The 16,444-nt window shown below is 43.9% G+C and overlaps 2 protein-coding genes across 2 annotated transcripts in view; both read right to left on the bottom strand.

Annotated features, from left to right (window-relative positions):
* LOC146174999 (uncharacterized) overlaps positions 1 to 2,559 on the bottom strand; it is a 28,461-nt gene extending 25,902 nt beyond the window's left edge. The window contains exons 1-2 of the mRNA XM_084585501.1: positions 2,552 to 2,559; positions 1,227 to 1,336 (exon numbers count right to left, since the gene is read on the bottom strand). Of these exons, the coding sequence (XP_084441627.1) occupies positions 1,227 to 1,336; positions 2,552 to 2,559 (118 nt within the window). The remainder of the gene's footprint in view (positions 1 to 1,226; positions 1,337 to 2,551) is intronic.
* A 2,130-nt stretch (positions 2,560 to 4,689) lies between these two features.
* Positions 4,690 to 16,444, bottom strand: part of LOC146174998 (venom protease-like) — a 40,046-nt gene continuing 28,291 nt past the window's right edge. Inside the window, exons 6-8 of the mRNA XM_084585500.1 lie at positions 9,448 to 9,562; positions 6,363 to 6,502; positions 4,690 to 4,890 (exon numbers count right to left, since the gene is read on the bottom strand). Of these exons, the coding sequence (XP_084441626.1) occupies positions 4,690 to 4,890; positions 6,363 to 6,502; positions 9,448 to 9,562 (456 nt within the window). The remainder of the gene's footprint in view (positions 4,891 to 6,362; positions 6,503 to 9,447; positions 9,563 to 16,444) is intronic.

The raw sequence follows: 16,444 nt of genomic DNA, 5'->3' as shown, positions 1-16,444 counted from the left end.
TTGCAGAAAGTCGGCAACGGAATGCGTAGCGACGGAGCCGAAATGTGAAAACATCGCTGTGACAAAGTTTTTGTAGTAAAGTGAAGTGCTGCGAATCTATATTTGTTACTTTACAGTAGTATAGAATTCGTGCGAGCATCGTTCATTGTCATTTCCTCTCCGCCCACTACACATCGGAGGTGTTTAAAAAGTACAGCTCGCACTCATGCATGAATTAACCTTTATTTGTTTATAGGTTTTAAAAACAACTGCATATGCATTGTTACGCTCTGCTAATGATAACGCATGCAACGAAGCGTCATGCTCAATTAATCATTGACAGGTTAGTGTTTCTTGTGCTTCAAACAGTATGAAACAGGCCATCTATCACAAATTGAAGTCTATTAAATGAAAATAGAAAATTGACTGCTAGCTTTGTTGTTGTTGTTATTGGTTCACAGTAAGGGAAAGGCGCAGTATCTGTCACACTTGCTCTGTGGACACCTGAACCGCGCCGTAAGGAAAGCGAGGAAGGTGGGAGTGAAAGTGGAAAGAGAGAGAGGAGAGCCGTAGTGGAGGGATACGGAATAATTTCGACCATCTCGAGATCTTTAACGTGCGCCGACATCGCGCAGCACACGGACGCCACTTCGTTTCGCCTCCATCGAAACGCAGCCACCGTGGTCGGGTTGGAAACCCGGGAACTCCGGCACAGTAGTCGGGCGTCTTACCACTCCACCACCCCAGCGGGGCAACGGCTAGTCTTCAATTCATTTTTTGTAGCGTTAGTTACACTGGCCCAGATTGAGCAGTTTCGCGTGGCTCCTGGAGAGCTGTGCTGCGCAAGAGCGAGGAGCAGTGACGTCACACGGCACGCAGCTGGCGCGCCCAGCCACGCACTCCGCCACCGCCACGCGCGCGCGCTCCTCGCTATTCCGCGCATTCCAGAGAAGTCGCGCCCAGCTGTGGGCCTTCGTTGCGTAGTAGCAACGCTAGGTATATCCTGGCATAGCCGAGCTAAGCCACTGCCATTTAATTTCACTTTTTAAAATGTAGGTAAAGCGTTTTTTCGTGCATTTGAGCACTCTTAATAGGACACAAAAAGGCTCTAGCTTACTAAAGACCAGAAATTTCCTTAAGTTTATATCCTTTTTTTAATGTGGCTTTATACCTTACCTAGAGAATAGGACCCCTTAACGTTATAAACGGTGCTCCTATTGCTATCGTGGTAAAAATGCCTCACTTACATCTAGGAGATCGACGTGATGTTGCATTTCCTGCACCGCTATTGTAACTGTCTGCCGCGTCTTCGGCAGACACACTAATGACTACGAAGAAAAGAATGGCACTGGCTTTCCTGCAAAATAAAAGAACCACAAGTCAATTAGGGCTCCTCATAGAGTCAGTGAGTGCATTATAGGAGCCTATCGTACAACTGAGTTGGTCCACCTGGACGTGATGAAGATGTCATTAAACATTTAACATGAAGACTCTGGCGTTAAAAGACTGTATAACAAAAAGGCAAACTTAGAATCAAGCGAGCGCCATAAGAAAGTGGTTTTATGTAATACATAACAAGCGCGTATATGTAAATCTTTTAGAATATGTTTTTCGGTTCAAGCAGTCTCGAGCACTGCGATGCAGGGATTCCGAAATAAGGATCTTGCGCCTTATAGAACAATTAACTAAACACATCCCTAGCCGATAGCACGATGTTGAAGGGTGCATTTTACAAAATTAGAGGAGACGTCTGTGGGCCAAGATGGCGCAAAATTTACACAACGCCTTGTCACAACTTCCATTTGCTAGCTGCAGCTTGACACAGGTATCCAGGTCATAGGTTTCTATTTTTACAGCTACCAATTAGTTTAACCAAACCTGATGCTTAGGTAGCTTCTCATTTGATTGCCCATCCGAAGATGTCAGGGTGGAATTTTGCTTGCCGCGAGTGCATTTTAATAATAAATAAACGCAAAAACAAGACTTCAGAATACACTTGAACAACTAAATCGGCGCTCGCAACTCATCCTTCCTTCTCCTTCACAAGCCGCGACAATTGGTTTCAACATGTATACATTTTGTCATACTTCTTCACCGAAAACTGCGGTATGGGATTGCTAGTGAAGGAAATTTTTGCCCTGCAAACCCTCGAAAGAAAATCTAATGAAGACTGAATTTACTCGGACTATAGCGCAAATAAATGCAAATCAGAAATTATATTTTCCAACCAGATCGTAAATGACGTAAAAACAACCAACAACACCGTCATTCGCATATTTTAATCGTATGAAAAAATGGTGTCACAATTCGCCCAATATAACGTATGCCTCCTAAAAAGAAGGTAAAAATTGGCGCTTACGACAAAGTAAGCATTTATTCATTGGAAAGGTAAGCGGGTGACAATTTATGATACTACTGGTAAGCCAGGTTCTTTTATATCTGAAAATCTTCTATTTATTTTTTAATCAAACCTTAGAGAACATAAACATATTTACTGCTACATTTTCTTTCAGATAAATATTGATAAAAACACGTAATAGTATGAAGGAATGAACGAAATTTCATCACTTACATGAACATGACGAGGTAACAGTTTGGTTACGGATTGAGCGTACGCACTCGCATATAAGCGCTCTGTTCGATTCGAAGGTAATTTCAGGAAGAACCGTCCTTTTCAGGCATCCGACGAGGATCTGGTAGGACCACTGAGCCATTCGTGTTGTTTGACGAAACGAAGGCAACCGAAAACCTGTTAGTGGCTCGGCCGGAAAGGACGGGCAAAGTCGTTTTTATTGTTCGCAGTTCTGAGACCTTTCAACGCGCCGACGGAGACAAACGGAAGAAGGCGTCGCGAGATCTCCCTGTCAGAGTACACTAGAAGCCTCACGGTACTCAAATACGTCACGCCCAGGAAAGCGTCCTCCAGCCGTACCCTAGAGCAAAGAGTTATGGTGAAACGGAAGAGACAGAAAAAACAACAAAATGATTATAGGCAAAATAAGACCAAAAGAGTCAAGCTGCTTTAGTCTAGCATACTGAAATGTGAACAAGTAAAATGAAGGAAACATTAAAAGGCATCATTCCGGAATGATAATGGGGCAATATTATTGACGCAATGAGTGGCGCCTTCAGTGGAAGCAAAGTCACCGCTGCTCTGTCGGTAAGGTGAGCGGTCGCTCTGTCGCTTCGAAAAACAGAATACGAATGAGATGAGAAATAAAGCCTATAATAATTTTAGAGGTTAAAAAATGGAAGGGGGACCTGTAACATAAAAAAAAAACAATTAGCTTTCGCAATTCTAGCCGCATTAAATACGTTCGCGAATTCATGCTTATTGCAGGTCTGCTGTAAATGTTTTGTGCATATAAAGTGCTTAGGACGCTGAAGGTTAGGATAACGTTTCAGTTTCTGTATGCGCCCGAGCTTCGTTAAGAGTAGAGTGCACCGTGTAGCTAAAAATATCAGGAATTTTTCTGAAGGCAGGCATTTATGACTGCAGATGTGAAATAATATTTACGTAGAAGGACGCAAATACTTGTTGGATTCTCTTAGGAATATTGATTGTCGCGCGTATTCCATAAGTAAACAAATGCAAAATGCGCAATATAGCTGAAATAGAAAAAGATTCTCTTCAAGACGAACATTAATATAACAGCGGAACTGTCTCATTAGTCTCTTTGTCTCGTTTTTATTCCGCTCTTGTATTACTGTTCCTCATGGTTCACCAACTCGCCCAAACAGCCGTTCTTCTAAAGATTTTCAACTCGAGTGACGTAAGATATGAAAACTGCGAAATGAAGATATGTCACCTGATTGTCTTAAGTTCTTGTCAAATGTTTGAGAAAATAAGTGCTGGAACAAGATATTATAGATATGCCCGAAAAAAAAAAAAGACGCGGCACCTGAACATCACAGCAAGCATTGCAAAGCGGTGGAGAGGAAAACACTTCATGTCCAATACATTCGGGAGCACCAAAACCCAAATGACCCACACAAAATCAAAGAGTTAACAACAATCAATTCCTACTAAGAGATTAAAAGAAGAACAATACACATTATAAAAGCACGAGCTTGAACGACAGAGGTGAAGGAAATTATCTTTTTCGATGAAAGCAGCTGAGCAATGACTTATGCATATTTGCTCATTCATTTTGTTTACGAGCACTTCCAGCAGCTCACGCTCACGATTTGATTTTTCCCGACCGTTGATACAAGCATGTTGAAATCCAGGGGTACAATGGCTGTCCTTCACGTGCAAGGATTAGTTGCTTTCCGGAGAAGGATTAGTTGCTTTCCTGAACCAAACGTTGTTTGGTTCAGGAACGTTTCACGAGTTTATTTAGGAATTTCCCGGTTTGGCGTTTTGTTGCGTCTCCTTTGTCTCGATCTTCGTTTATCTCCGCTGGTTCCATGCATCTTCGTAACGCCAGTGCTAATTGTCGATGATAAAAACTGGAAGGCGGTTAACAGTTTGAGTACTCCCTACAAGGTTCGTACTTACATATAGTTACATACCCTACCTAAAGTGCTTATGTAGCGTCTGCAGCGGAACGAGCTGTCGTAGTGCAACCATGAGCGTAGAATGATTTCTTCAAAAACTAGGTAAGCTTGCTGTGAATTTTGCAGCACATGTTCAACGCAGAGAAATTTTGCGAAGGATGTTGAGGAAAATAGCTCACTGCTATAAATCATTTATTTAAATTATATCCATCACTTGAAATCTCCTGTTGGATACAAGATACGCCAGGTGCCGTAAAGAATGTTTTGAAGGATCCACGGTACAAGCGGGTCCAGCCGCGTGTACACTCCCGGAATGTACTTGTCCGCACATCCAGCGCCGTACGATACTATCCCAACTTGCAGGAAGCGTTTGTTGTCCGCGCGTGCTATGGCCGGTCCCCCAGAGTCTCCCTGCACAGCGTTGTCGCCATTTTGTGTTTTTCTGAGAGATCTCGACTACAGCACTATGGACATACAGAAGTAAAACAGCGTGTACCATGTGGTGTATCCTAACCTAATCTTACCTAAAGTTTTTCAGGCATTCTGCAAGTTCTAAGACAGCCTTCATTTCGTGCCCATAAGAGTTGAAAACTCGTAGAATCTGTAAATAACCGCAGTCTCATGCTGCAAAGTTCATCGAGTAAGTGTGTTTTTCCTTTTTTTTTGTTTTTACTGAAAAGAAAAACAATACCACCAAGCTTCAGACTTGCATCTCTGTAAAACGTATCGGCCTCTTCTGTTCAGTGCTTTAAAGCGTCTTTCACATGTTTGGTTGCTTAAAAAGAGAGATCCGGAACTAAATTTTGGCTCGCTTCTTGTAGGATTTAGTTTCCAGGCACTGTGGATGGTTAATTTTGCAACTAAAAACTCATAAAATCTGAACACTTTTAGCAGATTTATAAGTGTCGCCACTACTTCAATAGGAACAGGGCTTGTTGAAAATGACAAGATCAAAAGAAGACAAACTACATTTACCTTGTGTGCCGCCGGAAAACTGCACTTCTATGCGCATAATTTGGGGACTGCATGCACTGGGGAAATAATTTTTGACATCTTGATTGCTCGAATATGTCCCAACGTATTCACTTAGAAAGAAAATAGCGCCAATTCCTATAGGAGTACTGGGAGTAGTGTATTTGCTTGAGCACCTCAACATGCACAAAAAACAAATGCACGTCCTTATCCGTTTCACTCTAAATAGACACGGACGATGCCGCTTTCATATTAGCATTCTTTATTTGAAAAAAAAAACTATCTCAAACTTTCACGCAAAGAGGGTAATAATGAAAAGCGATAATCAAAACCCGTGCGTATACAAAAGGAGTTCAGAAACTATTTATGTATACACGTGGTCTCTATCTACTCGGGCTTCATTTACTAGCAACTAAGGTAGGTAATTATATATAAGTTACTTGCAAAACCTGACAAAAATGAGCGGAAAAGTGTTTACGCTTTAGCACAAAATTTGGTACGCTATTTTGGATTAAAACATTGCCGTTGTGTGCTTACCGCTAGTAGTTGTGGTGCAGCTTAATGGATGTAAAGTCCTATTATATCTGTATGTCTGCGCGTCAAAATAGGCAAAGATGCGAAGCGAATTTATATTCTTTCCTTGACAAATTCCATATTCATCATGCGCGCGCAAGGAGCGAACTGCTCCGGAAATTAGGCAGTCTATTTGCCTGCATTTTTGAACATATAGCTGGACCAACAATATGCGCTTATATACGCTACAGTGTCTATTAAATACAGCTTTATTGCCCGCTTTACTGCACCGAAAAATGATCACAGAGCTTCAGCAGTTATACACAGTGAGCATGATGATGCATGCATCTGCCATTTGTCTATTCTTAGACCTACGCAATGTAGCCGAGATCCCTCACCTCGCAAGCGTCTGTGGTATCTCCGTAGGCGCAAAATTGGAGCGTCTTGTTGAAGCCGTTGGCGCCGAACTTCCGCATGCACACGCTGTCAGGCATAACACGTAGACTGGTGAAATACAGGAGGCGCTGCGATGGTCCCACTGGAAGTGCATTATTACTTGTCATATGTCTTCCAAAATAGCTTCAGAGGAATTATGAAAACTTGTAATGCCGCAGCTTGATGTTATAGCAGTTAATAAATCGAAATCCACACTTAAACGATCGAACAGTATCTGTCTCCTCGGCTAATAACGATGCAATATCATTCAATAGCTCAAGCTTCTCACTTCCTGCAACCCAACTGTTTTGAAAACCCTTTCTTTATAAACAATAAATGCCTACTGATCATTTTGCTGCCTCTGGCTAACGCATTTGGTCTGAATGCAAAATTCAAGTGTCGAACGGGAAGTGGGCAGGTAGGAAACATATTACCGAATCGAATTTATTGCCAGCTTTACATGACGTTACAGCTACATGAACGGAAGTTCTCAAGGAAAGGTTGGCGGACACAAAAGAAGCTCAAGTATACATAACCGACTTCTTTATAAGATACATAAGGGCAGATACGGATACGTTATAAGGAAACCAACCGCCACTGGCACAAAAACACAAGTGAGTTTTTCTTATTAATCATTTTTCTTAATAATTACTGCACTTTTACCTAAGCAACACGAAAATGCTCCTGGCAGGAGCATTTTCGTGTTGCTTAGGTAAAAGTGCAGTGTACTGCCCCTCAAGGCGTCGCAAATGAACCCTCGCTTTCCTTTCGGTGCAAGAGCTTGAGCACAGAGCAGAAGCATTCCGCTATCCAACATGAGAGTACGAGTTTGACGCCCGGCTGAGACAATATTTTTGATGCACCGAAACGCAGAATGGTTTTGACCTTTTTAGTCAACGTCAGAAACCCCACATGGTCGAAGTTCGACGTATAACATACTTCTGGCGTTCTTAAAATGCACGAGCGAGCGTTATTGCGCAAATGAGGCAGCTTAAGCATTGCGGCCAAATTTTTATATATAAGAAAGTGTTCAACCGCGCAGTAAGTAGTCGTACCGACAAACAAAGAACGCCTGCACTAGAAGCATTGCGAGATCAATGTCTAAGGAAAGACACCACCTCTTTACTGCTGTTCCTGTCATTCATGTGTTCGTTGCACATACTGAACACGATTTAGCGCCAAATTACCCAGTGCAAGTACAACAGCAATCAGAGAGTGCCCTGTCTCCTTAAAGGGCCACTGCCCAGAGTACGACATTTTAAGCAAATGAGCCCAGTGCTTCGACCAGGTACCGAATATATTCTGTGCAAAGTGCTACAGCAATACGCGCGCCGCAAAGTAGCAAAATACAAATCAAAGCTCTCTGATCCTCTCCTACGGCAAAACAGCTTGTTAGTTCCCTACGCTGGCCCGTTGGGCCGGTAGGCGGACGTCAGAATGGTACCGACATCCATTAGTTCGTCTCACTGACTTACGGGTGAAGGATGGGAGTACACGACTAATTGTGTGCTCCGCTTACTACGCGCTTTTCTCTCGCCACGGCGGGAATGAATGCAATCAATGCAGCAGCGCGTGCTCCCTCGCCCGCTTTGTTTTCGTGCACGCAGAGCACCACGCCCCACCTGCCACCAAACGCTCAGCAGGAAGGGGAATTTGGCTTTCGGATGCGAGGCGACCAGGCAGGAGAGTGAAAAACCTTTGCGAGAAAACGGGAGGAAAGAAACAAGGCATAATCTTGTGATTGCGGCGGATGTAACTGCGTTATTAAGTACTCTTTTCAAAAACATTTGCGGCCTAGCGTTCTGGGGGACAAGCCTCACGGTCACCGGAGAAGAAAATATTATGACCGGAAAGTTAATAGTGGCCTTTAAAAAAAGATCTTGCATACTAAACCTTTTTACACCCTTAAAGGTGTAACGCTGTCCCCGCGCTAACACCCTATGAGTAGAGCAGCGCCCTTTTTCACCGCGGAGCATCCTTCGTCGCACAAACGTCTTTGGCGTTGAAAAGCGCAGGCTGTGTTCTGTTGAGGCCATAGCTCGTGGCAGTCCTCACAGTGCTCAGGATACTGCTGCAGAGGTTTTTGGCATTCAGATTACATTTCTCTCTAGCTTTTTCTTAGATGCCCGTCTTTCATTTTACACAAAGCAGGGCAGCCAACCGGAAGCCCCTGATTGCAAACCGTCGCTCCTTATCCCTGCCTTGCGGTTTTTTAAGTAGGATGTTAGCGCGGGGACCCTCGATCATTCTTTTTGCACTAAAAAGGGTGTCGAAATGCTTAGTGTGGTATACGCGCACACCATGGCATCGAAGAAGCCCGAAACACGTGCTGTGTGGCGGTCCAAGCTCTGCTTTTACGTGCCTAATTATTGTGGCGCCATCTGCGCGAGTTCAAAAGATGTACTAGGAGAGGCTGGTGGGATGTAAACACATAAATAGCCCTTGCACTTTGATAAGGTTCGCTGCCTCATTTTGATCCCAACTGAAAATCAAACCCTGACCAAAGCTGGCATAAGACGAAATTTGATTTTAGTGAGGCGACAATCTTCGGACGTGTACTCGTCAATCAAGGCCATCAAGAACTCAGAAAACCATGCTGCAAAAACTGACGTTTATATATTGCGTTCAATATTGCATCTTTGCTGTGCATTTACATTTTTTCTTGCATTCAATACACTTTATTTGATTGCAACATTTATTGTCTGCGGTTTTATATATTTGCAGTCATGGGCTGTATTGTAGCCAGGCTGGCAATTGTATTTTACCTTCATCTACATACGTACATGAAAACAAAAGCAGACAATATCTATCTGCGCTTTTTCTTTTGATCTAAATGTGAGGCATTTTTTTCTATCGGAAGATACTTGCCTGCCATGATGGGAGCAGAGCCTTGCAAACTGGATTGGATTCCGTACAAGCTCATGTTGCTTGGCTTGCAACCTAACTACTTGCCCATTATGCCTAATGTTTATCTGGGTTATTCCTAAGGAATTCATAAATCACATGAAGGTGGGGAGCGACGAAATTGATTTTGTCGGAGGCACTCACAATGTTTGAGGCGACCCCACCCTGCCACACGAACGTGCTTCTTGAGAATGTCAAGAGGGTCAAGGGAGATGCAGATTGGTTTCGTATTCTCGGTGAATGTGAAAGGCCGTTCGACCTGCAAGGAGAAGCATTGCAAGTCTATGACTGATATGGAGTTAAAATTAATACTGTTATTTTTAAGACTCTTAATTTTTCCAAGGGGGTTTGCTCAAGACATCTAATATGTCGGTTTCGCTTTGGCAGGAAAGCGAAACAGTTCAATTATGTGTTGAAGGTGGCGAACCACACTTCGGCGTTTGTCTAATAGTCTTACCTAGAGCGCTTAGACCTCATGCAGATAAGCATCTCTTCAATTCCGCATTTTTGCTCATACAGCCAAATAAAACCTTGTGACAGGGTGGAGAGAAGCTTGTGGAAATAAACTTAAAAAAAAGCACCGATGCTTTTGAAACCCTAAGACTTGTAATCCACGCGCAATTTCAATATTAAATCACATTTGGTATTATTACACTGCTGCACGTTGAATCAACTGATGCATTTTTTTTTACCCTACGGAAACTTTGGTACGGACCTTTTTCAAAACTCTCGATGTAAACTTCTCTGCACAGCAGAGACCCCTTCAACATGGCAGCCAAACCTGCTTTGGGAACAGAAATTAGGTGCAGTGCAGGAGACATTTGTTGTGACAATAATGGCCATGTCGATTTCCTGCCCTCCTCTGCCTTGTGCTGCGTCCGCAATTATGAGATTAAGAGCCCTTCCATGACGCCAGTGCCACGCAAGTGCCACTCATATCTCATCCTCGCACCTACCTACTCCAGGTTTTCAATAGCGAAGGAATTATCTTAGCCATGTTTGTGCAAGACATCAGGCTTCAGATAGAAGTATTCTGCGCTGCAGCCAGCTTCCGCCCCAAAACAAGTTTGGCCGCCATGATGATGGGGTTTCTGCTGTGTAGCAAAGCTGACTTTCAGAATGTTGCAAAGGGACCCAGTGCCCAAGCGTGCGCTGCAATTTCATTTTAAAATTTTAGGCTTCTAGGGCAACATACATTTTAGTGTTTCGGTATCACATTGCACATAGTGTGTGTCCAACGCAGTTCTATGTACAGGGTGAGATCATACAGTAATGGCAACTTACTACCGGTTGTGCAAAACGCCTAGACGGTTATTGACGTATAACGGACGACCGAACACGGCCGTAACTCGGCGACCGAGTTCGAACACCCGCCAGAGTTCTGGCGTACGTAGGAAAGCGGATGGTCGAATCCGTTCTTCTAGGGGACAGCCGTCGTACTTCCGCCACTGGATGCGCATTCACGCAGCTGTGATATAGTGTGTAGTCGTCGTGCTCGTATGAACTGCGTATAAATCACTAATGCCGTTGAATCTGCATTATATGATGCCAGAGCGAATCGATGCGATAGAAAGCTTTCCAATAAAGACTTTTTTTTACCCTCCGCATGTTTCATCCTTGAATTCTTTCTTCAAAATGTTTTGACGAAAAGTGAAATGACCATAAAACATTTTTTTAATCATGATGCTTTGGTGAAACTTTAATCGTAGGCTGAGTAGACGCAGCAAGCAGCAAGCTCAAAAAGAATAAAACCCAACCTACCTTAAAAAAAGTCTGAAATATGCCAATCCAATTCACCTGCTAAGTTTTGTCATGAAGGATGCTTTCACGCTTCTGCGTTCTGCATTTTCTGCGCAGTTAAAAATACCTATGGCTGTTATGCACTGCTAGAATTGTTTTTACTGTGGCTTGGTGCGGCTGGCACACTTTTTTTACCCGCCAAAACCAAAGTAAGTATTTATCAAACGTTTGTTTCTTTAGTGGAACTTTTCGATGCACTGACACATTACAAATGGTGCTGCTTAAACTTGGTGCGCATTCGGGTAAGGAAACAGCTCTGTACAGAAGCCGAACGGTCGAGTGTTTTAGGCGAGACTGACAGGGTGGCTCCGCACCGATCAACTAAAGTGCAGCCTCATGTCTGAGGGCCATCGTTCGCGGCATTGCTGGACGCTGCGCCTTTAAGCCGCGCACTTCTCTATCTGGGATAAAGGAGTACCTGCCTGAACTTTAAATCAGGAATTAATTGGGTGACCATGTGGAGCGTGCTGAGTTGTAAAAACTATAGGGCAAAACGTTTGCACTCGAGCTTGTCGTGTGACTTGCCTGCACTTGTTGAAACGTCGCGAGTGCTGTTATTTTTTAATGGGCAGCCGCTGATCTTTCTCTTCAGCTTTACGGCACTACAGTTTATAGAAGGAATGGCTGTACGATGTGCAGTAGCTGTTAAATAACTAAATATTTAGTGCTCTCCTTTAGCTTTGACAAACCAGGACAGCACCTTGGGCATGTTGGTTATGCCAGTGCCTCCTATTTGCTATGCATGTGACCGAACAGCGCAGAAATACCAGACAAGAAGGAGGTAAGAGACCAAAAAAAAAGTCTGCGCTTGTGTTTTTCTTGGCCCGTTGTCCTGCGCTGTTCTGGCCCAAATTCGACATACCAACACCGTGAAATAGTCGCGCTGTGAGCTCTGGTGACCGCAACGCCTTGGTTTATTCAAATCAGGCATAATGTTAGTTCCTGCAAGTCACAGGTTCTAAAATAAACAACAAAAAAACGAGCTAAGCAAGAGTACGATGAAACCAAAATTGTTATTGCTGTGTCCTTTCAGATATTCAAAGGCTCCTCAAAACTTCCTTGAATTACAGACAGCTATATAATGCCAAATCTGCACTAGGGACATGCAGCACCTTATAGTGCATTATACTGAGCTTAAGTCTCGCACTGAAAGCTCTTATCATGCTCTTATATTATCACATGGAAGTAGCTTTAAACCCATGCTTGTTAGTACAGTGGTAACCATAAAATGAATCTGTGGCATCATGCTCACATGGAAGGCTTCTGATAGCCACTGGGCACATGATGCACGCTACAGCAGAAACCTGTACCTAGTCATCTTACACGCAGTTGTGCAATTGATACTTTTAGTGTGTTGTGCAAGTATCTGTGTTCTGCTTCTGTATGGTAATGCTTTTCTCGTTAAAGACTAGCATGTGGTTTCATTCAATTGTTTCAGATGCCATTTGCTGTAGCCGATCTCGCAGGCCAACATGAAGCATCACTTTGAGCATATGGACAAAACTTCCTCTGGCTGAACTGTCGTCCATGGGAAAAAAACAGCAACATCCCTTTGCTATCTCATTTCTTTGGTATGGCTAAAAGTGAGTATTGTATCATTATCTATATTATTAATATTGAATCATGATTGTCAGTGTTGAAGTTGTTTAAGCATCATGAATTTAAGCACACAGGACTTCCTTTGGACAGTAATAGTTCTAGCTTGTTTACATGTAGGATGTAGAACTCGCCTAAACAATCTTTACACAGCAAATTCTTTTCACATTGTCCACCAGGTTACTTTTTGGCATTGTCCTTTGATGTAAATAGCTAGTATTTTAAGTTTACATGGTCGTCCACCTTTAGCTTGAATGGGAATGTTTGGCATGTAGTTTGCGAAATGACATTGTATAGGTGTCACAGCCGGACATCAAGTCTAAGTGGCTTGTGCGTAGAGGGACCAGCAGCTCTAGCTTCACGTCATCTGCCTCTTTGCTACGGTGTGCACACGCTCGTCAAGGCAAAGGGGTTGATGTATAGAGAAACCAGGAGCTTCTGTGTCACATCTGGGTGTTTGTTACGGTGTGCAGATGCACATTGAAGTAAAATATGGCTTATGTGTAGAGGGACCAGGGCCTGCTGCTTAACATCCTTTGCCTCTTTGCTACTTTGCACAGCCGTGCATTGAGGCTAAGTGGCTTGTGCATGGAGGGCTCAGGAGCTGCTGCTTCATTTAGTTTTCCTCTTCGCTCAGGTACGCAGTTGCGTATCGAGAGAAAGTGACTTATGCATAGAGGGACCAGGAGCCGCTCTGTGACGTTGTCTGTATATTTGCTATGGTGCGCACCCGCACATCGAATCACAATGGCTCATGTGTAAAGGTACCATGAGCTGCTGCTTCATGCCGCCTGTAACTTTAATACTGTGCACAGCCGTGCATCGAGGCTAAGAGGCTTGTGCGTGGAGGGCCCAGGAGCTACAGCTTCACGTTGTCTGCCTCTTCGCTCAGGTTCGCAGGTGCGTATCGAGGCAAAGTGGCTTCTGCGTAGAGGGACGAGGAGCTGCTGTGTGATGTCGTCTGTATATTTGTGATAATGCGCACCCGCACATCGACACACAATGGCTCTTGTGTAAAGTTACTGTGAGCTGCTGCTTCAGGTCGTCTCCCTCTTTATTACGGTGCGCAGGCACGCATCAAGGTAAAGTGACTTATGCGTAGAGGGACCAGGAGCTGTTGCTTCACATTTTGTATGACGCGCAGCTGCATATCGAGGGTGGTGGCGGAAAACATTTATATCAGATACAAATATAGGAGGTTACGCACTAGCTGACCCTGAGGGTGCCTGTCCTGACAAACACAATGGGGCTCTAGTTCGGGACCCCAGTGCCAGTAGAAGTACTAGAGGCTACTACTTCACGCTGTCTGCCTTACGATGTGCAGCTGCAACGAACCAGTTGCATCTCGAAAAGTGCAATGCCACGCAATCGCGAGTTCAGCCTAAGAGTGGATGACTGTGTACCTGCTGTAGCTCTGTTATTCATAGAATAAAGCTAGGCTAAGTTGGATAAATTAACGCTCATCTCATATGTGGTGAGCAAAGAAAAGCCACTCCAGAAAATCAGATGCATTCAGTATCATAGGATCCTTATTCATATATATGCTAATGACAAGTCAGATTCTTCACCCTCAAAAATGCGAGACCAAGGGTGCGTCTGTAAAAGTCTAGCTTGCTCTTTTTCTGCAGACTTGAGTCAGATGTGTGTTCCATTGCTGTAGGTGGGACAGGAGTGAATCTTAGATTTTAAGCTTGCATCAAGTATGGTATTGTAGCTTAAAGTAGAAATGGTACTAATATTCGTAGGCCCCTGTAGCCCCTGTAGCCTTTTTCCCTTTTTAAAAGTGTTGCCAGACACTGAATTATTAGTTTACTCTACGTTGGTTCTGTCTAGTTGATGTGCAGAGATAAACACATATTTATATGACTTGTAGTTGTAGACTTCGCACTTAGAAACATTGTTGCGTTATCTGATGTGTTGTTTTCATTCCTTTAATGATTTTTGTAAGGGATTGGTGGGTATGCTAGGCACCATTAGAACCATCTAATCTTTTTGAGTCACTTGTTCAACGCCCAGCTGTGGCCGTCTTCCACTTGCCCTCGGGCAGGAGTCGGGAAGACGCGCACAGAAAGGCAGCTACAGCAGGGTCCGGCTTAATGGAATCATAGACAGAGAGGGAAAGCAGTCCCTTCTTCCAAGGACTTTGCTGTCGCGCTCTAAGACGCGGGGATAGGCAGTTTGTTCTTGTCGCTGCGTCACGCAGCGGGCTCTTTTTTTTTAAGGGGCGTTACGAACAATATACACCGATGGCACTGTAGTACGCTGACTGGACCCATCGCCCGGAGGCAGCGCAGCTTTGAAACCATCGCCATTTTTGGAAGGGCGCATATCGTTCAAAGAACAAACACTGCCAGGCTGAGGGTGTAATGCCCTCTTCCTTGACTGGGAGCCCATAAAAGGAACAATTATTTGGAGCAGCCGCACTCAGTGTGTCTCGGTGCCGATTCCAACTCTGGATGCCAAAATGGTGGGGGACGGCGGCGTTGAACGGATGTCAGGGCAAGTGTGTAACAGTGACGGAAAGATGCGGAGCGGGAGGACGCGGTTTGGCGCTTCTGATGTGTTCCGCATTGGTACTGACTCAGACGCCTGCAATTGCCCTGTAAAAGGAGCCGCCAAGGATGTAAGCTTTAAGCAATGGTTGCACACGTGACTTTCCGTTTTGATGTGTTTTAATTTGATTTCTTTTTCTTTCCTAGGGGCGAGAGAGAGTTTGTATAACACTGTGAAGGCATGGAGCGTGGCAAGTGACTAAGTGAGCTAATCATTTCGAGGTTCATTCTCTAAATTTCGTTTGTTGTGAGACGAATTTGTTGTCTCTTTTGCATTGTTTTAGGGAGAGGGTGAAAAGCTTTACGAAAATGGAAAGACATGCCAAAATGTTTGTAAACCAGTCATCTGGGAGTTCGTTGCTATTGGGGGAGGAAAAATGTGGGCTGGGTTCTGAAGGTAATGAAACTGGGCCCCGGGGAAGTTGTTCTGAACTAGATACTGATCCCTTGCCTCTTCGGCACAGATCATGCTCGTTTTTTTCACCTGTTGTAATTATGTACATTCCTGTGTAAAGTTTTCAGTTCATTTTCCTCTCAGAGTGCGAGTTGTTGTGGCCAGATGCAGTAAATTTGCTATTTTCATTTATATAACACGCATTTCTGAAGATGGTGAGCTCTTTTGTCCAATCCTGCAAGAAAGTAGCAAAGGGCTCCCAAATCTTCCACAAAACTGTGTGATATCCCCCTTTTTATCGTTCATATGATGCCCAACGGGCACTAACTCTTCCTTTTGTAATGCCCTAGGCCCTGCCGTAAGGCAGTACTCCAATTTTAATACAATTTTTACAGCTATGGCTGTCGCACCGCACTCATGTCTTTTATACACTTCCTATTACTAATCTCTTACCCAAGTGGTGGCTTATACTACGGGGTTGAAAGTCTGCCCTGTACGTCTGAAGAGTTTGGACTAGAATCGCTATGTAAACGAATTATGACCTTATTTCTATAGCACACGTGAAAGAAGTAATGTTCAACTTTTACATCGACCAGTATGGTTTGAGACAACCGGTCGATGCGAAAGTTATGCGCTTTGATTGTAGTTTGTGTGGTCCACAGACTTTTGTCCTCGATATTACACAGGGGGAATTTATGGGCCATACTTGAACAGGGGCAGTTTATTTGGCCGCCACTATCCTCCCCCAAAAATGCAAAAAAAGCAAACTGGTTATCTGAAGAGGCTTTGCAAATAGCTG

The sequence above is a fragment of the Amblyomma maculatum genome, chromosome 11 (assembly GCF_055883805.1).
Source record: "Amblyomma maculatum isolate TAMU_Amacu chromosome 11, ASM5588380v1, whole genome shotgun sequence".
Lineage (NCBI taxonomy): Eukaryota > Metazoa > Arthropoda > Arachnida > Ixodida > Ixodidae > Amblyomma > Amblyomma maculatum.
This window is presented reverse-complemented; position numbering and strand designations above follow the sequence as displayed.